The sequence below is a fragment of the Salvelinus alpinus genome, chromosome 36 (genome assembly GCF_045679555.1).
Source record: "Salvelinus alpinus chromosome 36, SLU_Salpinus.1, whole genome shotgun sequence".
Classification (NCBI taxonomy): Eukaryota; Metazoa; Chordata; class Actinopteri; order Salmoniformes; family Salmonidae; genus Salvelinus; species Salvelinus alpinus.
The window spans coordinates 13,642,828-13,665,016 of record NC_092121.1 but is presented as its reverse complement, the minus strand read 5'-3'; the positions used below and the strand labels follow the sequence as shown (position 1 = coordinate 13,665,016).

General features: G+C 43.0%; 2 protein-coding genes across 4 annotated transcripts; both read right to left on the bottom strand.

Annotated features, from left to right (window-relative positions):
- Window positions 1-760: 760 nt before the first annotated feature.
- On the bottom strand, window positions 761-11,165 carry LOC139565433 (uncharacterized). The gene is made up of 2 exons (XM_071385773.1): window positions 11,030-11,165; window positions 761-3,355 (listed from the first exon to the last, which is right to left on the bottom strand). Exons 1-2 carry the CDS (start codon window positions 11,049-11,051, stop codon window positions 1,386-1,388), a joined length of 1,992 nt encoding a protein of 663 aa, XP_071241874.1. The 5' UTR covers window positions 11,052-11,165; the 3' UTR covers window positions 761-1,385.
- A 151-nt stretch (window positions 11,166-11,316) lies between these two features.
- On the bottom strand, window positions 11,317-22,159 carry LOC139565434 (coiled-coil domain-containing protein 134-like). Of its 3 annotated transcripts, none has more exons than XM_071385775.1 (7): window positions 21,899-22,159; window positions 14,622-14,746; window positions 14,373-14,494; window positions 13,902-13,986; window positions 13,472-13,653; window positions 13,203-13,274; window positions 11,317-12,921 (listed from the first exon to the last, which is right to left on the bottom strand). In XM_071385775.1, the coding sequence occupies exons 2-7, from the start codon at window positions 14,716-14,718 to the stop codon at window positions 12,796-12,798; spliced, it is 684 nt and encodes a 227-aa protein (XP_071241876.1). In that variant the 5' UTR covers window positions 14,719-14,746; window positions 21,899-22,159; the 3' UTR covers window positions 11,317-12,795. The 3 variants fall into 3 exon arrangements, with proteins under 3 accessions (XP_071241876.1, XP_071241875.1, XP_071241877.1); XM_071385774.1 differs by having other exon boundaries at window positions 21,743-22,155; XM_071385776.1 differs by lacking the exon at window positions 21,899-22,159 and adding an exon at window positions 20,247-20,486.
- Window positions 22,160-22,189: the final 30 nt, after the last annotated feature.

The following is a 22,189-nucleotide window of genomic DNA, read 5'->3' as shown; positions in this document are numbered from 1 at the left end:
TTTAATGAGATTTGACTTTATATATGAGCCCGCCCCATCTGAACAACATTTTTCATGTTCTGGCTATCCCCAGATGTTATGCCTACCATCAGGATATGAATTACACAAGAATAATTTAAAAGTTCACTAATTACAAATTAATATTCTCATGTTAGTGTGAAAAAAATCCAGTTGTTAGACAGTATGAAACTGACCTCAAGTATAAATACATTAGTTACATTTTGTAAACACAAGAAACATTTTATACAGATTTTCAACAAAGTCAAGAAATACTGCCTTATTTCATTAAAAAAAGTTACTTGTTGCATGACTGTTAGTATGTCAGCGACTGGAGTGTGATATCAAGATAAATGAAATAGTAACCGGTGCCCCCGCACATTTACTCTGTACCGGTACCCTCTGTATATAGCCTCACTATTGTTATTTTACTGCTGCTCTTTAATTATTTGTTACTTTTATTTATTTTCTTAAAACTGCTTTATTGGTTAAGGGCTTGTAAGTAAGCATTTCACTGTAAGGTCTACACCTGTTGTATTTGGCACATGTGACAAATAACATTTGATTTGATTCAGTACTGTTACTAAACACAGTCACTTCTGTGTGTGTGCTTAAAGTCTAATTCCTTGATTTGTCAACTGAGCTGAGGGTGACATACTATTTCTTAAAATCCACATCCTTGCATTAATCCCAGTGATTTCTTATTTATTCTGTGCACTCAATATTAATGTTGATCTGTATAAAAGAGAAAATGACAAGGACATTTTTATCAGATTTCATTTTATCATGCATTTCAATTCTTTCCCTTTCAAAAAGCCACAAACACTGCAACTGAATACATACTGTGAAATGTGTTATACAGTACAGTACTTCATTTCAGTTGTGAATAAGAGCTAAAAATATGTTTTGTAATACTGGACCCGACTAAAAAGGTCGTAGATTAAATCTGTGGATTTATGAAAATCTGCATGCAGAAATAGATAACTGTCTTTCATTAAAACAGTAAACTACTAATTTGATTGAATACAGTAGAAAACCATATTCTATAATGAATTAAAATTAACTATAGGATCACAAGAAATCATACAAATGGTGTAAGTTCATACCAAAAAGCTCAAATAACCACGATAAGTGCTTGAACAAAGCTAAAACGATAGTTCAGTAATATTGTGGGAAGATACTTCACTGCAGAAGAGCTATAGTTTATTAACAGTGAAGAGGAAATCACACCATCCACTGCCAGTAAAAAGAACAAAGACTTGCAACATGTGCTTTTATTGATAATTGTGATAAGTTGCTTAATGATTGAACCTGAATCCACATTTTGAAAGGTCCTGAGAGTATCTTTTTCTTCTGTGGTCTGGTGGTGTTGCAGGCCTAACTGTCCTTTATTTGTTCCAGTAGATCTCATAGGACTTCTTCTCTGTGTAGTTGGCGTCTGCTGAGCTGTTGCTGTTCCTGACCCTCTCCTTCACTACCTTCACCACCAGCCCTCCTGCCAGGGCAATTCCCGCTGCAGCCTTGCCTATCTCTGCCACCGCTGTCATAATGCACGCTGTCGCTCCCATGGAGCCCCAGGCACCAGAAACAACCCGCCCTGCAGATCCACACACCCCACCGGCCTGAACCAGCGGCCCACTCACAGCCACCCCATCTGCCACAGCTGCGGCTGCACACTGAACAGCTCCAGCCGCAACACTGCCCCCAGTGGCCACTGCTTGCTGCCCAGCTGCTACTGAGCCAATAGTAGTAGCATTAGCCACACCTACTGCCCCTGCTGCAGTGCCCACCCCTGTAAGGGCAGTTGTGCTGACAGCTGCACCTTCCAGAGCAGCCCCCAGGGCCGCTCCTGCCCCCATGGCACCCCCCACCCCTGCTGCAACTCCCACTGCTGCAGTCCCAATCAGGCTCACCTGCCCTAGAGCATCCAAGGCAGCTGCCCCAGGACTGGCAGCTTCTGCCCCAGCTAGGGCGCCCACAGATCCCCCCAGCACTCCTCCGGTCGCTGCCCCGAGAGCCATGGCTGTTTTCCCTGCGGCTGCTGCCACTATGGCGCCCACAGCTTTTCCCATCCCTGTGCCGCCTGCCACCGACATCCCAGCCAGCTGCCCAGCAGCAAAGCCCACAGTGTTCCCCATGGCTGCAGCTCCCGCCGCTGCAGCTAGAGGGGCAGCCGCCCCGAACACTGCCCCCACGACCATGCCAGTGGCTCCAGCAGCCACCAGGATCTTCACTTTCTCTAGGACCTTCTCAGAAAGGGCGGCCTCCCTCCTGAACTGCCCCAGGGCAGAGAGGAAAGACTGCCTCCTGCTCAAGGCCCTGTCGCTGCCCCGCCGCCTGGTCCTGAACAACTCCCTCCACCTGTCCCCTCTGTCCCTCGGGAGGCTAACGGCACTTCCTTTCCTCTCTTCTGTCCACCTCTCCACCTTCCTTCCCTCCTCATTTACTCCTGCTCTCTCCAGGTCTCTCTTCCTTAATCCTGAACCTCCCACAGCTGCCCCCCTCCTCTCACCCCACCCACTCCCACTCCGTTCTAGATCACACTTCCGCCTTTTAGCTATCTTGTTCTCCCTGTCCGTCATCTCACTGCCTTCTCCCTCCCCTCTCTCTCTCACCATCCTCTCCTGCTCCTCCCTGATGGCAGCCTCAGCCTCTCTGAACATGGTGTTGGTGTAGAAGCCTCCATTGTTCTCTTCCACAATCCTCTCCACCTTCTCCAGCAGCCCTACAACCTGGTGCAGGTCACTTGGGTCTCTGTTGTTGAGGACGTGGTACCTGCCCCCACACCTCTCTATCAGGGCCTTCAGCTCCACCGGTGCGCTGGCTCCGAGGTACCCCTCCATCCCCCGCCCTTCTAGATCATCACCACGAGTGAACAGGACTAGTGTGTGGTCATGGACCGCCCCCTCCCCAAATATATGGACCATGTCCCTCACGGCTCGGTCTTCATCCTCAGTGTAGCGACCCAGTGGGATCACCAGGAGGAATGCATGGGTGCCTGGGGCACACAGTGCCACACACTTGGCTATTTCAGAATGAGTCTGCTCAGCATCGAAGCGTGTGTCTCCAAAACCTGGCATGTCTACCACCACCACTCTCGTCCTCTTCCTCCTGACTTCTTGTCCTTCCTCCTCCTCCTCAGTCAGGTCTGCGCTGCCTTGTTCACAGACTTGGGTGACTGAGCTGGCGCTGAGCTCTGACAGGAAGTGCCTGCGGCCCAGGATGGTGTTGCCAGAGGCACTCTTCCCTGATCCTGTCTTTCCGATCAGGACAAGACGGAGCTCTGTGGCTAAGGACACATCCTCCTCCTTGCTCTCCGAAAAGTCACCTGGGTCTTTTCCCTCCCCTCTTCTCCTTCCTGGATGGACATGGAAATACAGTTTAATTTCTAATGACACAAAACAGCTATACAGTATTATTAGCTGCAGATTTAGCAAACAAATAGAAAATACATGTATCATATAAAAACAATATGTTGATTGTTTTTATATGATACATATCATTAGCAATCCAGGGATATAGATATGTATTGGCCAATGAGAAGCTTTGAAGCCACCGGTCAGCCATATTGGCACTCCCCAGAAGAGGCAATCCTTCATAGGAATGAATGGACTTCTACAGTATTTCAATTAAATGTTTTCTAGGACAAAATTACATGTATTTAAGCATTTTTTGTTGTTCTAGTGGGGAAAGTAAGATTAAAAAATATATATAAAGTAAACTTTAAAGGCATGTAGCAGCTATTTCTCTAAGTTACTATTATATGTGTTTCTGTCATTGAGAAATAGTCTCAATAACTTAGAGGCCACCAAGAAAACCTTGCCAAATTACAAACTCTTAAATCAATTTTTATAATACTATAATATTGTTTTAAAAGTTGGGTTAAAGAGGTTCTCTCAAAATCAGCTCTAACTTCAGAAACAATCCCACAACTCCCCGCGGTCAGCGTCACAGTGAGGAAATCAAAATGCATGCTCAGCCTTCATATACTCGTGGGTAAAAATAATAAAAAACATAACTTGTGTGTTAGTGGTATGGAGCTAGCTAGCAATTGCATTTCTATTCATCAAGATGGCCAAGCTGTGTGTGGTAGCAGGGTGTAGCAACACTTACTATGCAAATGTGAGTATGCCTCTATGGCGAAAACAAATTAAACACTTCGTAAAAAGTGGGATACATTTCTGAGAATGAGAGGAGCAAATCTGGCATCTACTCGTTAATCTGCGGGGCACATTACATGGCTATCAACAATGAAAGGAGGGCTTCAAGTCAAATGATTAATGCTAAAGTAACCAAATTAACATGTCTGCCAGCTGTTGGTAGCTAACTGCTGTCATACTATAGATAGGCTTGTACTATGGGAAAAGATTTGTTTGTTTCTGTATAGAGCCCTGTGGCTGGGACCGAAACTGTCTGTGTGGATGGCGGGCTAAACGCAACACTTCAGCCATGTATTCCATCATGGATATGGTGGCATTTCAGAAAAAGGAGCCAGGTTTTCTTTGGAGGGGCAAAAGCAGCAACTACTCTTCCTGGGGTCCAATGGAAACATTACATAATATAGCACATTATTAGTCAAGGACTGAACTACATTCATTTAAAATGTCACACATAGCCTACATTCAGTGCATTCGGAAAGTATTCAGACCCCTTCACTTTTCCACATTTTGTAACATTACAGGCTTATTCTAAAATATACCCCATAATGAAAGCGAAAACAGATTTTTAGACATCAGAAATACCTTATCTAAATAAGTACTCAGACCCTTTGCTATGAGACTCGAAATTAAGCTCAGGTGCATCCTGTTTCCATTGATCATCCTTGAGATGTTTCTACAACTTGATTGGAGTCCACCTGTGGTAAATTCAATTGATTTGACATGATTTGGAAAGGAACACACCTGTCTATATAAGGTCCCACAGTTGACAGTGCATGTCAGAGCAAAAACCAAGCCACGAGGTCGAAGACATTGTCCGTAGAGCTGCGAGACAGGACTGCGTCGAGGCACAAATCTGGAGAAGGGTACCAAACAAGTTCTGCAGTATTGAAGGACCACAAGAACACAGTGGCCTCCATCATTCTTAAATGGAAGAAGTTTGGAACCACCAAGACTCTTTCTAGAGTTAGCCGCCCGGCCAAACTGAGCTATCGGGGGAGAAGGGCCTTGGTCCCTGACCAGGTGACCATAGAACCCGATGGTCACTCTGACAGAGGTCCAGAGTTCCTCTGCGGAGATGGGAGAACGTTCCAGAAGGACAACCATCTCTGCAGCACTCCACCAGTCAGGCCTTTATGGTAGAGTGGCCAGATGGATGACACTCCTCAGTAAAAGGCACATGACAGACCGCTTGGTGTTGGCCAAAATAAATCTCAGACCATGAGAAACAAGATTCTCTGGTCTTATGAAACCAAGATTTAACTATTTGGCCTGAATGCCAGCGACCCTATGCACAAAGCCAAGACAATACAGGAGTTGCTTCTGGAAAAGTCTCAATGTCCTTGAGTGGCCCAGCCAGAACCTTGACTTGAACCCGATCAAACATCTCTGGAGACCTGAAAATAGCTATGGAGCAACGCTCCCCATCCAACCTGACAGAGCTTGAGAGTATCTGCAGAGAAGAAATGGAAGAAACTCCCCAAATACAGGTGTGCCAAGCTAGTAGCGTCATACCCAAGAAGACTCAAGGCTGTAATCGCTGCTAAAGGTGCTTCAACAAAGTACTGAGTAAAGGGTCTGAATACTTAAATTAGATGTTTTTTTTAAACATTTATTATAAATGAGCTTAAATGTCTAAATACAATGTTTTGCTTTGTCATTATGGGGTATTGTGTGTAGATAGTTTTTTTCCCTCATCAATTTAATATATATATTTTTTAAATAAGGCTGTAACATTACAAAATGTGGAAAAGTCAAGGGATCTGAATACTTTCCGAAGGCACTGTAAATCAAATGACTGTCTCTTCACAGTCCCCTGTGTGCAGTAAGGTGTTATTTTATCTGGTTTTATTTCTAGCCATGTAGTCATGGCTCTATTTAATACTGTGTGTTTCCCAGCCTCTGTTCTGGACCTAGGGAATGTGAAGAGACTTCTGGTTGCATGTCTTGTGTTGTACCGATGAGTGTCTGAACATTGTGCCAACTGCTTGAACAGACAGTTCGGTACCTTCAACACATCAATACCTCGCACAAAGACCAATAGTGATGCAGTCAATCTCTCCTCAACTTTGAACCAGTAGAGACTGACATGCATGTTACTGACACTTGCCCTCTGTGCACATCTAAGTGCGATATGTGCTGCTTTGTTCTGGACCAACTACAATTTACCTATGTCCCTCTTTGCTGTACATGACCACACAGCTTGGCAGTTGTCCAGGTGCGACAAAACTAGGGCCTGTAGGACTTGTCTGGTGGACTGAAATGTCAAGAATGCAGAGCAACGTCCTATCATGGACATACAGTGGGGAGAACAAGTATTTGATACACTGCCAATTTTGCAGGTTTTCCTACTTACAAAGCATGTAGAGGTCTGTAATTTTTATCATAGGTACACTTCAACTGTGAGAGACGAAATCTAAAACAAAAATCCAGAAAATCACATTGTATGATTTTTAAGTAATTAATTTGCATTTTATTGCATGACATAAGTATTTGATACATCAGAAAAGCAGAACTTAATGTTTGGTACAGAAACCTTTGTTTGCAATTACAGAGATCATACGTTTCCTGTAGTTCTTGACCAGGTTTGCACACATTGCAGCAGGGATTTTGGCCCACTCCTCCATACAGACCTTCTCCAGATCCTTCCGGTTTCGGGGCTGTCGCTGGGCAATACGGACTTTCAGCTCCCTCCAAAGATTTTCTATTGGGTTCAGGTCTGGAGACTGGCTAGGCCACTTGGGGACCTTGAGATGCTTCTTACGGAGCCACTCCTTAGTTGCCCTGGCTGTGTGTTTCGGGTCGTTGTCATGCTGGAAGACCCAGCCACGACCCATATTCAATGCTCTTACTGAGGGAAGGACGTTGTTGGCCAAGATCTCGCGATACATGGCCACATCCATCCTCCCCTCAACACGGTGCAGTCGTCCTGTCCCCTTTGCAGAAAAGCATCCCAAAAGAATGATGTTTCCACCTCCATGCTTCACGGTTGGGATGGTGTTCTTGGGGTTGTACTCATCCTTCTTCTTCCTCCAAACACGGCGAGTGGAGTTTAGACCAAAAAGCTCTATTTTTGTCTCATCAGACCACATGACCTTCTCCCATTCCTCCTCTGGATCATCCAGATGGTCATTGGCAAACTTCAGACGGGCCTGGACATGCGCTGGCTTGAGCAGGGGGACCTTGCGTGCGCTGTAGGATTTTAATCCATGACGGCGTAGTGTGTTACTAATGGTTTTCTTTGAGACTGTGGTCCCAGCTCTCTTCAGGTCATTGACCAGGTCCTGCCGTGTAGCTGGGCTGATCCCTCACCTTCCTCATGATCATTGATGCCCCACGAGGTGAGATCTTGCATGGAGCCCCAGACCGAGGGTGATTGACCTTCATCTTGAACTTCTTCCATTTTCTAATAATTGCGCCAACAGTTGTTGCCTTCTCACCAAGCTGATTGCCTATTGTCCTGTAGCCCATCCCAGCCTTGTGCAGGTCTACAATTTTATCCCCGATGTCTTTACACAGCTCTCTGGTCTTGGCCATTGTGGAGAGGTTGGAGTCTGTTTGATTGAGTGTGTGGACAGGTGTCTTTTATACAGGTAACGAGTTCAAACAGGTGCAGTTAATACAGGTAATGAGTGGAGAACAGGAGGGCTTCTTAAAGAAAAACTAACAGGTCTGTGAGAGCCGGAATTCTTACTGGTTGGTAGGTGATCAAATACTTATGTCATGCAATAAAATGCAAATTAATTACTTAAAAATCATACAATGTGATTTTCTGGATTTTTGTTTTAGATTCCGTCTCTCACAGTTGAAGTGTACCTATGATAAAAATTACAGACCTCTACATCCTTTGTAAGTAGGAAAACCTGCAAAATCGGCAGTGTATCAAATACTTCTTCTCCCCACTGTACCTCTTCCCATTTTAGCAACCATTGAGTCTATATCAGTGGAGGCTGCTGAGGGGAGGACGGCTCATAATAATGGGTGGAATGGCGGCGAATGGAATGGCATCAAACCATGCGTTTGATAACATTCCACTGATTCCGCTACAGCCATTACCACGACCCCATCCTCCCCAATTAAGGTGCCACCAACCTTCTGTGGTCTATATGTTTTGACCATGATAGCTTTCTACCTAGGGTTACAACCAGCAGTTTAGTCTCCTGAACTTGCTCAATCGACACATTATTCAATAATATATCTAAATAGGTTTAGTGTTGAGCGAGTGATTTGTCCCAAAAATGCTCTATGTTAAGGGTGTCATTTATTTATTTTACTGTTGCAGCCGACGTGTATACTATTGAGTCGTCAGCGTACATAGACACACACGCTTTATTCAAGGTCAGTGGAAGGTCATTAGTAAAAACAGAAAACAATAATGGCCCTAGCCGGCAGCCCTGCAGTATACCACACTTCAATGTTGTCACAGTTACTTCTTGTTAAAGAGGCATCAGCTAACATTAGCTTGCTATAGCTAACTATCCTCTTCCTCCATTCCTGAATTAATTTGTGTCTGTTTCTTTCTAGCTGGCAAAATAAGATTTTGTGTACTGCCATATGTCGATAAGATAGCCAAGTTTGTCACTGGTACAGGCTAATAAAATATTCTAAAGCTATCCAGCTAGACAGTGATATCTGCAAGCTAAAACCAGGGAGAGAGGGAGGAGAGAATTCACTTTCTGTTTAATCTGCTGCTGGCTTGATAATGTTCACTCAACACTATGTTCACTTTTCCACATGTAATTGCCAAAATTATTTTTTACTCAATAAAGATTATATTTATGTCAATATGTTGTGAATATTGTAGAAAAATCCTCACAACCGTTTTCCATTACTAAAACATGAGGTACAACCTGGTGCGCACCAGCTTACCATGTACAGTAGGCTGCGAGTCATCAAAATGACTATCTTGCGTTCGGCCCTTCCCGGCAGTATTCATGTTTTAATATACAGGGAGCATAAATTGTACAATTATAAACTAACAAAGAATTTTTCAAGTTAGAACCCATTTATATGTAAGCAATAAGGCTCGAGGGGGTGTGGTATATGACCAATATACCACGGCTAAGGGCTGTACTTAAGCATGATGCAACGCAGAGTGCATGGTATATTGTCCATATTCATAGGTTGCACCTCCGTCACTCGGTCGCGTCATTGCTATGAACATTCTCAAGCCCCCTCCATCGGCGGCACCATAGTGGTGCCCTAAAGTGGTGATAAGCCCAGTCATTCTGGACAGAGACTAACTACTGTTTAGTCTAAACTACACTCTACTGCCTCGAAATACAATGAAATTGCTAAAGTAGTAACATATTTAGTAGGAAACAATTTTGCCAGCATTATCATGTCGTCAAATTTACGTTAGACAGATGGCAATGTCATTAGCTAGGAAAGTTGTTAAAAAAAGTTAAAATCCGGTGTGTTCCCCCAATTTTAGCTAGCAAAAGTTATACTGCATCTGAAGTCCATCTGGTGACATCAAAATGATGATGAAAGGTTTTCCTTCTAATTATTTGCCTCCTTTTGAATGGCATTGTATTTCCAAGCCACTGTAACGCACTTTTGATGAAATCTTCATCAGCGCTCATTGACGATGCACTGAGTTGAATGCTCAGTCGGGCATCAGTCCAAAACATGCATCATCTTTTTTTTACGAAACATGCAACTAATACCACAAACCCCCGAGGTGCCTTATTTTTATTATAAACTGGTTACCAACGTAATTAGGAGAGTAAAAATACATGTCTTGTCATACCGGTGGTATACGATCTGATGTAACACAGCTTTTAGCCAATCAGCATTCAGGGCTTGAACTCCCCCAGGTTAGTCAGGGTCGTTTGAGCACTGAATGTTGATTGGCTGAAAGCCGTGGTATATCAGACCGTACACCACGTATGACACAAAATTACTTGTTCACTGTTCTAATTATGTTGTACCAGTAAAGAACCTGTGGGGTTTGTGGTACATGGCAAAAGGGCTGTATCCAGGCACTCATCGTTGCATCGTCCTTAACAGCCCACAGCCGTGGTATATTGGCCATACACCACATGCCCTCGGGCCTTATTGCTTAAATATACAGCACCAACTAAATAAATACATGACAGGGTCCATTATCTGCTACCTGGACTTTAGGGAAAATGTTAATATATTTAATGATCATTTTTTATATTTAGCTTACATAATATCATTTCAGAGTATACATTAATGTGTCTAATAGAATAATCGTGGAAAAAACAAATGTAGACAATACACGTATTTCTGTAGCTGGTGAAGTGCCAAGATGGCTTCAAAACAGCGCTCGTCAGTAATCTATTTTATATATAAATAATTGGTTGACAGACAAGCAGCTGATTGTGACATTACTTAGGCTAGGTTCATATGTGCAGTTTTCAGCTGAACAGTCTGCAAATTACACTCGTTCTGAGAGACTAGGCCTACTATTTATACAGTTAAGCAATTAGCCTAATCTATCCACTGTGCATTACATAACTTGGTGTAGGCCTGACCTCACACCATTCTTTGACAGGCTGGTGAAGAACAGTCAGCAATGTTCAACTAATTTACGCCGCAGATTGTTCAGCTTTGTTTTCCCTTGTGAAAAACAGCACTGTTTCTTAACGTTGACTAGAGACCACACAATCATTAACTAAACATTGCCAAAAGATCAATCTTCAAATAGCACGTTGGTTAACTATTTCCTATTCTTTGAAGTATAAATAAGACTACGGTTAGCTAACGTCAGCTAGCTAGCTATCTCTGTTGTTGACAGTTTGCTGCTAGCTAATTTTAGCTAGCTAGATTTGCATGAGTTTTAACTTAGCTAAATGCTATGTTCCAAACTGTCAAATATGGGAGAAAAAAAACAAAACTTGGCCTACCCGATTCCACGAAATTAGACATGATCTCTGTCTGATTAAGCTTCAAGTCTACATTCGGGCTTGTTGTGTTGCGTTGGTGAAGTGTTTATGGCAGAGATTACTCTTTCTGTTCGGCAACAGTCCAATGACTTTGAACAAAAACAGTGGGGGGAAATGACTTCATGACTGTCGATTGCACACCTTTGGCGCCGTCTGGTGGCAGATGTTATGCATTCTGATTTCATTACATTGACTTTTATTAAAATCTTCGGCGATTGATTTATTTGTAATTATTTCAAATTAACAAGTATGATTCATAGTAATTTATTAAACTTAACAAATGTATGATAAATCTACTCACGATAGTAAATTCTCAGTAATGAGACGCTAAATCTGAACCAGAGGAGGCTGGTGGGATGAGCTATAGGAGGACATGCTCATTGTAATGGCTGGAATGGCATAAAACAAACCTGTGAACTCCATTCCACCCATTAAAATGAGCACATCCTCCTTTAGCTCCTCCCACCAGCCTGCACTGCTCTAAACATACATAAATAACAGTCCATTTACAAAACTCTAGCAAATCATAATCAATCAGTCATCACCCCTGTATATTGAATATAACTTATTTACATTAAAATGAGCTAATTTCACTCAAAATGTCAAGAGGCAACAAAACACTAGGGGAATATCTCAATTGTATACTCCTCACATCCTCTCTCTTTCTCAAAACCCATAGGAGGTGGTCAGAGAGGAGGGATTTCTGGTTGAATGGATTTTGAGGAGACAGGACAGGAGGAATATGGAATTAAGATCTTCCCTAGATATGCCAAAATAAAGATGTTTTTTAAAGGCATTGTTCTAGGTGACTGCTGTTCTGACATTTCATTATGGCCATCAGATGGACAGAAACAAATGTGACATGATATAGAAGTTTAAGCTGATGAGTGGTTGCCAAAAGACACAGATCTAAGACATTATCCCTCCCTAATTGTAGACAAAATAATATGTAAAATAGTTTAATTTAAATCATAAAAGTGACCAAACCCCATTTAACACTCATGCGGACAGTCACACACAGACAGAGCTAAGAAAGCATTCGGCTCTAGGAGAGCAAGTGGCAGACATCATGAAAAATGGTTCTGCGCTCACGATCAACACTTGTACCGCAAATCAAGAGGATACACCTACAGTAGGACCATTCAACAACAAACTCATAAAATCTCATTATATAAATCTGATAACTCTGGAGAAGGCAACAGGAAAACTTAAACAAAACATAATTCAACATATTCAAGCTTTATATTTTAAAGCTTGTTGAATGGGAATGTAAACTCATACGTACAAATGCCATCATCAAAACAATTGTATGGTAGTAAATTGTATTCAATCTATTCACAAAAAACATAACATATTGGGTATTTGCTGTTTCTTCCAAAGTACAGTTATGTAATCTAGTTATGAAAATGAGCTTTCCTTATTAAATCTTCAACATAGTGCTAGCTGCATTTTCTTTGTTTCATAATAACTGCAGGTTGGGCACAGAACTGTATACAGTAAGTCTGATTCCACAGATAGAGCTCAACCTCCTTTCCTTCTCTCCAGTTTGTTCCTGTGCCACATAAACACTTCTAGTTCCCTCTCAAATTCTCTGCTGCCACTTTTTCCCTTTGACAGAACTCACCGGTTCCAACACCCAACCTCTTCATCACTGAATCTAGGACTCAGGACATCCCCCTACATTTTCCTTCTCCTCTTCATTTCTCTCCAAGAGTTGAGATAAAGTACTATAGCTCAGTACGGGAGCGGGAGATGCGGGGCCCCTTCCTAATCTCTTTCCTCTTGTCCTCTTTCCTCCTCCTCTTCTCCTCCTCCCTCAGGATCTTCTGAAAAGCCTCTGCAGTGTGAAGCACCTGCACCAGAGAAAAGCAGAGCGCGTGAACGTGTTTGAGAGGCATTTTTAATAATAGGTGTACGAGTGTTGAGAATCAAACAGCAGAGGATGGGAAAGGTGCAGTCAGTATGAGTTTTACTGATGTTATGCTTGTCTCAAACAGTCAAACTTTCAAACATAGTCAAACTTGTTTGTTAAACAAGCCTTAAAAGAACACACTTTTCAAGTCTGTCTGGTAGACTTCACTGTGATAGTATACAATGTGGTTACAGAGGCTGAGAGCCACCGTGTGTTACTCACGTCGTCTCTCTCAGTGCGGTATGGGTTAGTGAAGTCTGGGGATTTCTCTATTATTCCCAACTCCTGCGACATCTGAGAGACAAAGAGTGAGAGTTATCCGCCATTTTGAATCCATAGAAAGAAAAGGCACATAGAAAACATTAGTTACTTAATGGTATGCTTACAATATGCTTATAAAATGTAGTAATAAGGTTATAATACATTACACCTGTTGGCTTTCAATAAAGCATAAACATTTCCTCTATGCCCCAGTTCCATCCCCGTCTCACCAGTGAGAGAACATGCTGGTGTGCGCCCCCGGTGAACACCCCAGTGAGGTTGCAGAAGCGGAGCCCCCATCGCAGAAGGCCGCCCCAGTCAGGGTTACGGTCGTAGTAGTGGTGGACAATACGTGGGAAACGCAACGCCACGTCCCCAAAGAACGCTGTGTTCTCCACCACATGGGAGTAGGCTATGGAGCGAGATAGAGAAAGAGAGTAGTCTACATTTCATACTTAGGAAATAAACTATAAAGTAAATCACTGCAGACTGACATACTAAAAGAGCGTAAGAAAACGTAAGAGGCGGAGAGAGGGAAAAGGGGAGGGAGAGAGGAGAAAAAAGCAAGATGGTTAACAGACAAATCAGATTAGCATCGAGTGAGAAAGAGCGAGTAGAGAGAGCAAAGTGTAGTAACGGTATAACGGTCCATGATCTGACCTTCTTTGATTTTGTCATCCATGGGGAAGGGATCATCAGCCTGCATGTTGGCTGCAATAAGGATGGCCTTCGAGTCCTCCAACACCTTCACAGAACACACACACACAATGTAGATTGCCCACTGTGGGTTGACTACCATAGATGTCCTTGGGCAGAGCAGATACAACATAGCAGATATGTCCTCTGGGAATCAAACAGTATATATATCTGGGAAGAATACAGTATATACAGTGAGGCTTTAAGCACAAAAGGAAGACTTGGAAGCTAAATCCGGGTTACTCTTGTCCTATTAGTGACCGGCTACTTAGATACTGCTTGGCAAGTGGCCTTATTTGCCTACTCATGAGATCATAATAATGTAAACATGCTAAGAAACGAATACCGCAATTACTTCCCGCCAAGGCCACAACGTCCTGTTTCTAGCTAATGGGCAGCATGAAGGGAAGTTAAACAGGAGTGGAGCCATTGTACCTTAAACAGGCCCTTCAGCATGATGTCTATGATCTTATACTGCTGGTTGATGTCATTGAGCTCCACCAGGTTCTTCAGAGCATTTAGCTGGTCTTTCCTCTTGGTCTCAAACAGACGCTTGTCTGAGAGAGGGGGGGGGGGGGTGTTCAGGAAGAAATGCTGACAGACATTTCAATACATACACACTAATCAAGGGTCATCCAAGAGGACACCTCTTAATATTTTGAAGAAGGAAACAGAGTAGGATACAGATCTCCAGGTTGGAGTCGTGTCTGTGCGTATCGGAGTCTGCAGAAGAGAGGGCTGCAGCAACAACCACCAGGAGGACTGTACACACACTCCGCATGGTCAAGAGGCGGCGATGGTGAGGCACTCTAACGTACACAGAACAAGAGAAAATGCAGTTTAACAGTATTAGGAAATATTTATTACAATGTTTTTACTGAACTTGTAAAACCAACATTTACAGTAGGTCTGTCTGGTTGACATGAGAGCATATTCTTGTATTTTCCTAGGTGTTTTGAGGGTTACCTATAAATACAAAAAAAATATGTATATTTATGATCATATTTGTACTTTTTAAATCCAGTTTGGTCCTGTACTATAAATTACACAGGTTCTAATTAGGTTATATCTGTCCCATTTAAACAACTTCTAAAAGTCACTTGACATGTCACTTGTCTAAACCCCAAAATAACTTTCACTGACTTTTTCTTCCTGTCATACACACTCCATCCTCTAAGCTGTGGGCTGCCTCAACATTCCCTCAGGTCCAGCCTCCTCTCCCTTGGAGCATGTTAATACATTTGAACAGGATAAAAATGAGTCTTGGACTGATGCATATTTGATGGCTTTTAAAACAACATCAGCAGAAAACAAAAGTGTAGAGGGAGGAGAAGACAGCATCAATAGAACACCAAATGTATAATTCAGCAATGTCTCCATCGATAATATTATCAGAGAGAGCGAGAAGGGGAAGTGGCGGGGGGGGGGGGGGATTGTGAGAGACAGAAGAAAGATGAGGAAGGAGTACTGTGGGATGAGAGAGACCCTGTGGGAGCCAACTGCTTTTCTGCTGAATATTTCATTCATCTTTTTCAAATCGCAACAAGGTTAGGCCTGAAGACAGGGATCTGATAGTGAGAGAAAGAGTCAGGGTTGTGAGTGAAAGAGAAATGAGGACTGACACCTGATACTACATTTTGAGAAACAGTTGAAAAGATGTTGCATTCCCCTACTCTGACACTTAACCTCCTATGGTTAGACTATTTCACTAAAATACTGCCTGAAGATTCAGATATTGGGTTATGCAAGCCATGTGATTTGACATAGGCTATGACAGGGCATTTGCCTGAATCACCAATGACATACTTTGAGAAACTTTGCAACATCTGCTCTGTGTGCAAAAATGGGTGCTGATGATACAGTTGGAGCAGCAGAATACAGACAGTGTTCGATTAGGAACAAATTGTGCATTCTGAAAACATCTTTGGGCTGCCTTACAGCTTTTTGTACTAAACATGCAAGTCAACAAGTCAAATATTTCTAAGACGGACAACCAGGGAAGAGGCTTAGTAGTAGGAAGCCCCATATCCATGTTTCGTTACAAGCATAGCCAAGGACATAGATTTTATTAGTGTCAACACCATGGACAAATGGGCATCCAGCATTGATGTTTCCATCGGACTAGACAAAGTGCTGGGATATTAAGGTGGAGCAGAGGGGCAAGCGACTAGGACAGATCAATCATATCCCACAGGCATCATGCATAGCACAGAATTTGAGAAATTACACTACAAAATACACCCAATTACTGTAAGCTCCCCATCAGCTGTGTCATGCCCATAGGGGGAGACAAGGACACGTGACCCCTCAGATTTGTCCTGTTTTAAACATTTTCAGATGTTAAATTAATGACTAAACTTCATTTTTAAGCCTACGTTTTATAATAATTTGTCAGTGGTACTTTACAGAGGGAGCACACTGACTGGACCAGGCAAAAAGTAACCCCCCTATTCTCCCTAGTAAGTGGTTCCTTACAAGGTGCACCAAGGAGCAAAGATATTCTAGGCAGGACGTTAGATTTTTATTTTATTTAACTTCTTATGGCTGGGGGCGCTATTTTCACGTTTGGATGAAAAGCATGCCCAGAGTAAACTGCCTGCTACTCAGGCCCAGAGGCTACGATATGCATATTATTAGTAGATTTGGATAGAAAACACTCTGAAATTTCTAAAACTGTTTGAATGATGTCTGAGTATAACAGAACTCATATGGCAGGCAAAAACCTGAGAAAGAATCCAACCAGGAAGTGGGAAATCTGAGGTTTGTAGATTTTCAAGTATATGCCTACCCAAGATAGTGTAAATTTGGTCTGATTGCACTTCCTAAGACTTCCACTAGATGTCAACTGTCTTTAGAACCTTGTTTCAGGCTTCTACTGTGAAGGGGGAGCGAATAAAAGCTGTTTGACTAAGGGGTCTGGCAGAATGCCATTAGTTTAGTCACGCTAGTTTAGTCAGGCCGTGAGCACGAGCTTGGTTCCTTTTACTTTCTAAAGACAAAGGAATTGTCCGGTTGGAATATTATTGAAGATTTGAAAGATTGATTCTATACATCGTTTGACATGTTTCTACGAACTGTAATGACTTTGTCTGGACTAAGTGCCTGCGCCTTGTGAATTTGGATTTGTGACCTAAACGTGCGAACAAAAAGGAGGTATTTGGACATAAATGATGGACTTTATCGAACAAAACAAACATTTATTGTGGAACTGGAATTCCTGGGAGTGCATTCCGATGAAGATCAAAGGTAAGTGAATATTTATAATGCTATTTCTAACTTCTGTTGACTCCACAACATGGCGGGTATCTGTATGGCTTGTTTTGTTGGCTGAGCGCTGTACTCAGATTATTCCATGGTGTGCTTTCGCTGTAAAGCTTTTTTGAAATCTGACACAGCGGTTGCATTAAGGAGAAGTATATCTTTAACTAGGCAAGTCAGTTAAGAACAAATTCTTATTTACAATGACGGCCTACCCCGGCCAAACCCTCCCCTAACCCGGACGACACTGGGCCAATTGTGCGCCGCCCTTTGCGACTCCCGAACACAGCCGGTTGTGATACAGCCCGGGATCGAATCCGGGTCTGTAGTGACGCCTCTAGCACTGCGATGCAGTGCCTTAGACCGCTGCGCCACTCAGGATCCTTAGTGCATGCAGACAGTATCGTCAGTGGAGGAGAGAGAGAGAGAGAGAGAGACAAACAGTGTTTGATTTGATTTTAGATGCCAGTGATGGGACAGGACTTGCAGGAGGTATGTCTGTAAATGTATTTGATGAAGCTTTAAGCCTATTGATTCCTTCTTGATTAATAAATCAAACTAAAAATAGTTGTTTCTCTGTAATAATAGCCATCTAGCAATTTTATGAAGTTGGCTTTAGCTAGCCCAGATAGTTATGAGGTTGGGCGACTGGAAAACTGGCTTCCAAGCCATTGCAGGCGATCAAGTAAGAGTAGCTTGTCTAACTATCTTATCGGACATTCCTGCTGGCAAGGTTGGTAGACTTTAGAAAAGCAAGCAATTACTAAATAAGACTCACAATCCTTTAAATATTTTAGCAGAGATGTAGGCCAACCGGCCGTATTATTCCTTTTACGTAGTTTGCCATCTGCATCCAACTGGGCTCTATGCAGCTGGCTATAGATGGGTTAGCTGACAACGTCACGAAAACGATGCGCACGCTTCAACGGGGCAGAAGTCCGCGAGTTGTGATTCTGGATGGCCAGATCGCTACAAACAATGACAAGAAACTCCCATGTGGGGAATGGTAAGTGACCCGTTTGAGCTAGATTCATGTTATTCTTGATATCATGTCTTGTTTGAGGTGATTTTAAATGATTTCATGTCAATGCTAAAATGGCTCAAATTCACTAGATAGCTAACCAACAACTATAACAATGTATTTGGGAGACAACAAGCGGTCATCGTGCAAATGTATTTACACTGGACAAAAATATAAACGCAACATAGTAAGAGTTGGTCCTATGTTTCATGGGCTGAAATGAAAGATCCTGGAAATGTTACACACACACAAAAATGTTATTTTTCTCAAATGTTGTGCACAAATTTGTTTACATCCCTGTTAGTGAGCATTTCTCCTTTGCCAAGATAATACATCCACCTGACAGGTGTAGCATATCAAGAAGTTGATTAAGGGCCATCGCAGTGCTAGCTGTGCCACTAGAGATTCTGGGTTCGAGTCCAGGCTCTGTCGCAGCCGGGGCCCAGCGCTGTCCGGGTTAAGGGAGGGTTTGGCTGGCAGGAACGTCCTAGTCCCTTCGCGCACTAGCGACTCCTGTGGTGGGCCGGGCACAGTGCATGCTGACACGGTTGTCAGGTGTACGGTGTTTCCTCCAACACATTGGTAACGGCTGGCTTCCGGGTTAAGTGGATATTGTGTCAAGAAGCAGTGCGGCTTGGCTGGGTTGTGTTTCGGAGGACGCACGGCTCTCGACCTTCGCCTCTCCCAAGTCCGTACGGGAGTTGCAGCGATGAGACAAGACTAACTACCAATTGGAAACCACGAAATTGGGGAGAAAAAGGGGTTAAAAAATACAAAAAAGTGTCGTTTTGTCACAATGCCACAGATGTCTCAAGTTGAGGGAGCATTCAATTGGCATGCTGACTGCAGGAATGTCCACCAGAGCTGTTGCCAGAGAACTGAATGTTCATTTCTCTACCATAAACCGCCTCCAACGTAATTTTAGAGAATTTGTCCAACCGGCCTCACAACCGCACACCAAGTGTAACCATGCCAGCCCAGGACCTTCACATCCAGCTTCTTCACCAGTGGGATTGTCTGAGACAACTGATGAAACCATGGGTTTGCACAAACAAAGAATTTCTGCACAAACTGTCAGAAACAGTCTCAGGGAAGCTCATCTTCGTGCTCGGCGTCCTCACCAGTCTTGACCTGATTGCAGTTCGGCGTCGTAAACGACTTCAGTGTGCAAATGCTCACCTTTGACGGTCACTGGCATGGTGGAGAAGTATGTTCTTCACAGATGAATCCTGGTTTCAACTCTACCGGTCAAATGGCATCGTGTGGGCAAGTGGTTTGATGATGTCAACTTTGTGAACAAAGTGCCCTATGGTGGGGGTGGGGTTTTGGTATGGGCAGGCATAAGCTATGGCAAACAAACACAACTGCATTTTATCAATGGCAATTTGAAAGCAGAGATACCGTGATGAGATCCTGAGACCCATTCTAGTGCCATTCATCCACCGCCATCCCCTCATGTTTCAGCATGATAATGCAAGCCCCCCCTCCCCCATGTCCCAAGGATCTGTACACAATTCCTGGTAGCTGAAATTGTCCCAGTTCTTCTGCAAATTGTTCTGGCCTGCAAACTCACAAGACATGTCACCCATTGAGCATGTTTGGGATGCTCTAGATCGACGTGTACGACAGCATGTTCCAGTTCCCAACAATATCCAGCAACTTCACACAGCCATTGAAAAGGAGTGGGACAACATTCCACCGGCCACAATCAACAGCCTGATCAACTCTATGCGAAGGAGATGTGTCACGCTGCATAAGGCAAATGGTGGTCACACCAGATACTGACTGGTTTTCTGATCCACCCCCCTACTTTTTTTTATTTTTATAAGGCATCTGTGACCAACAGACGCATATCTGTATTCCCAGTCATGTGAAATCCATAGATTAGGTCCCAATACATTATTTCAATTGACTTATTTCTTTATACGAACTGTAACTCAGTAAAATATTTGAAATTGTTGGATGTTGCATTTATATAATTTTGTTCAGTGTATGTTTCAATAAACACTTGGAGACAAATTGTAGTTTACCTGTTGTCAACAATCTAAGCCAACCCAGTCGGTTTTGCCCCATAGTTGCGCACGTGTCAGTTTTGTTGCTAAACAACCAACCCCTCTATACACTCACACATAATACATCCTCGATTCAGGCTGTCAGGGCTTCAATTTCCTCAACTAGTTTTAACGAAGAGCCTCTGGGAAAAAATAAGGGTACTGTCTTAATAAAATGAAATGCTACACCAGCATGCTAAGAGTGGCTAATGCTACCTCTGATGTTCAGCCAATCAGGCTGCAGCAGTCTGTTTACCCCTGGCTGAACGCCGTGTGCAACATCAGGAAGTAGCACTAGCCACTCAAGCATGGTGGTCGAAAATTGTGTGCATATTTTTAAAGCTAGTCAAGGAGAAAATTGGCGCCCTCGCCCCCGAATGGAGGATATTTTATGTAGAGCCAGTCGCCAGGGGCCATGAGTGTATATCCGGCTGCATAGAGTCCAGTTGGATGCAGATGACAAAAGATGGAAAGCAATAATAGTGCAATATGCAGCCAGTTGGGCTAGCAAAGATGCAGAGAAGCATATTTAAGGTTATGATACTATATACCAGTGTGGCATTTTAATGAAAATGACAATTGAACAGGAAAATGGTATGCTTACATAACCTATGCAGAAAAATACATATCTTTTACATGGAATTAGGTATAATCTTATGGCTCTAGATTGTAAGAAAAAGCCGTTTCTGGTGTTGGACAATTTAGGATTTTTCAAACTGGAGGGGGCTCCAGACCATGCTAAAGAATCCATCCACACATAATTCGTGCCCCCATAAAATAATGGGTGCATGACGCCCCTGGCTATCAATCATTACAGAATGGGCCATCAAACTCTGTATGCAGAGTTGTAAGAGAGGCTGTTGTAAGATATTTTCTTAATACATGAAATGTAAGCTAGTACAGTATGTTGCACCATATAATCTGTCGGAGGTTCAGGGTGGGATACATTACAATATCTGCGCTCTCTGCGTGATACATACAGCGGTTATTGGTAACGTTATGCTTTCAGAGAAGCACGGGGTATTGCCTAAGTATTTTGTTGGCAATAATTGATACTTTGAAGGAAATGTCATACAAAATGTAAACTTGTTGAGATAAAGGTTAACATACTGCCAATCAAAATGACCCCTTTCTGACCCCGCTTGGAAGCTGTTTAGCATACAGTGGACTTGAAATATCCTTTCATTTCATATGTTTCCCATCAGTATGTCAGACACCATTTTCAAGGAAGAGGCTCGAGCCACAATGATCTCTGTTGCATTCTTTTAGAAAACGTTCGCTATCTTTGAAAACAATCGAGGCACATGAAATAGCAGCATTTCATTAACTGAAGGGACTATTTGTGAATAAACCGGTCATCGAGAATTTGAATGGCAATGTAAACCCATCTGTATCCCAATGCATGTATTTCGCTCGCTACTGGACAGCTGTGAACACTAGACTTCGACATCATCACCAACTCGCCGTTCACTCACCTCGTAGTAAGAAACAGCACGATATAAAACGATAGCGAAACCAACGATTCTTTCTCGCTAGCATCAGTTTCCTCGTAAAGATGGAGACATCAGTTGCGGAGTATTTGCTACAATAGTCAGGTGACAATATCGCGTTTGAAATTTTTATTTACATACAGAAGTTGCTTGCTCCACTCCGCCACTGCCACGATCGCACCGGCTGGCTCTGCTTGGACGAATGATAGCCAGCGATTACATGGAAGGAGGTGGTTTCCAGACGGAAATTTTAGAGCGGCACACAGGCCGTTGTACGCGGTAAATCCCTCCCACTCCCACTTATCACGAAAGCAAGTAAACTCATAGACAGAGGACTCTAATGCCTAAAGCCCGTTTCAGCATGGGCAGCACCATTGGGGACTTTCACCATTTGAAGTAGTCAACTGGGTGGGACTTCCTATGGGTTATGAA

Coding starts and splice junctions, on each gene's coding strand:
- LOC139565433 (XM_071385773.1), bottom strand. CDS start 11,051: ATGTCTAATTTCGTGGAATCGG. Junction 3,356..11,029: donor GTCTAATTTCGTGGAATCGG/GTAGGCCAAGTT, acceptor ATGTCCATCCAG/GAAGGAGAAGAGGGGAGGGA.
- LOC139565434 (XM_071385775.1), bottom strand. CDS start 14,718: ATGCGGAGTGTGTGTACAGTCCTCCTGGTGGTTGTTGCTGCAGCCCTC. Junction 13,987..14,372: donor TGCTGAAGGGCCTGTTTAAG/GTACAATGGCTC, acceptor TGTTCTGTGAAG/GTGTTGGAGGACTCGAAGGC. Junction 13,654..13,901: donor GGATGACAAAATCAAAGAAG/GTCAGATCATGG, acceptor CTCGCTCCATAG/CCTACTCCCATGTGGTGGAG.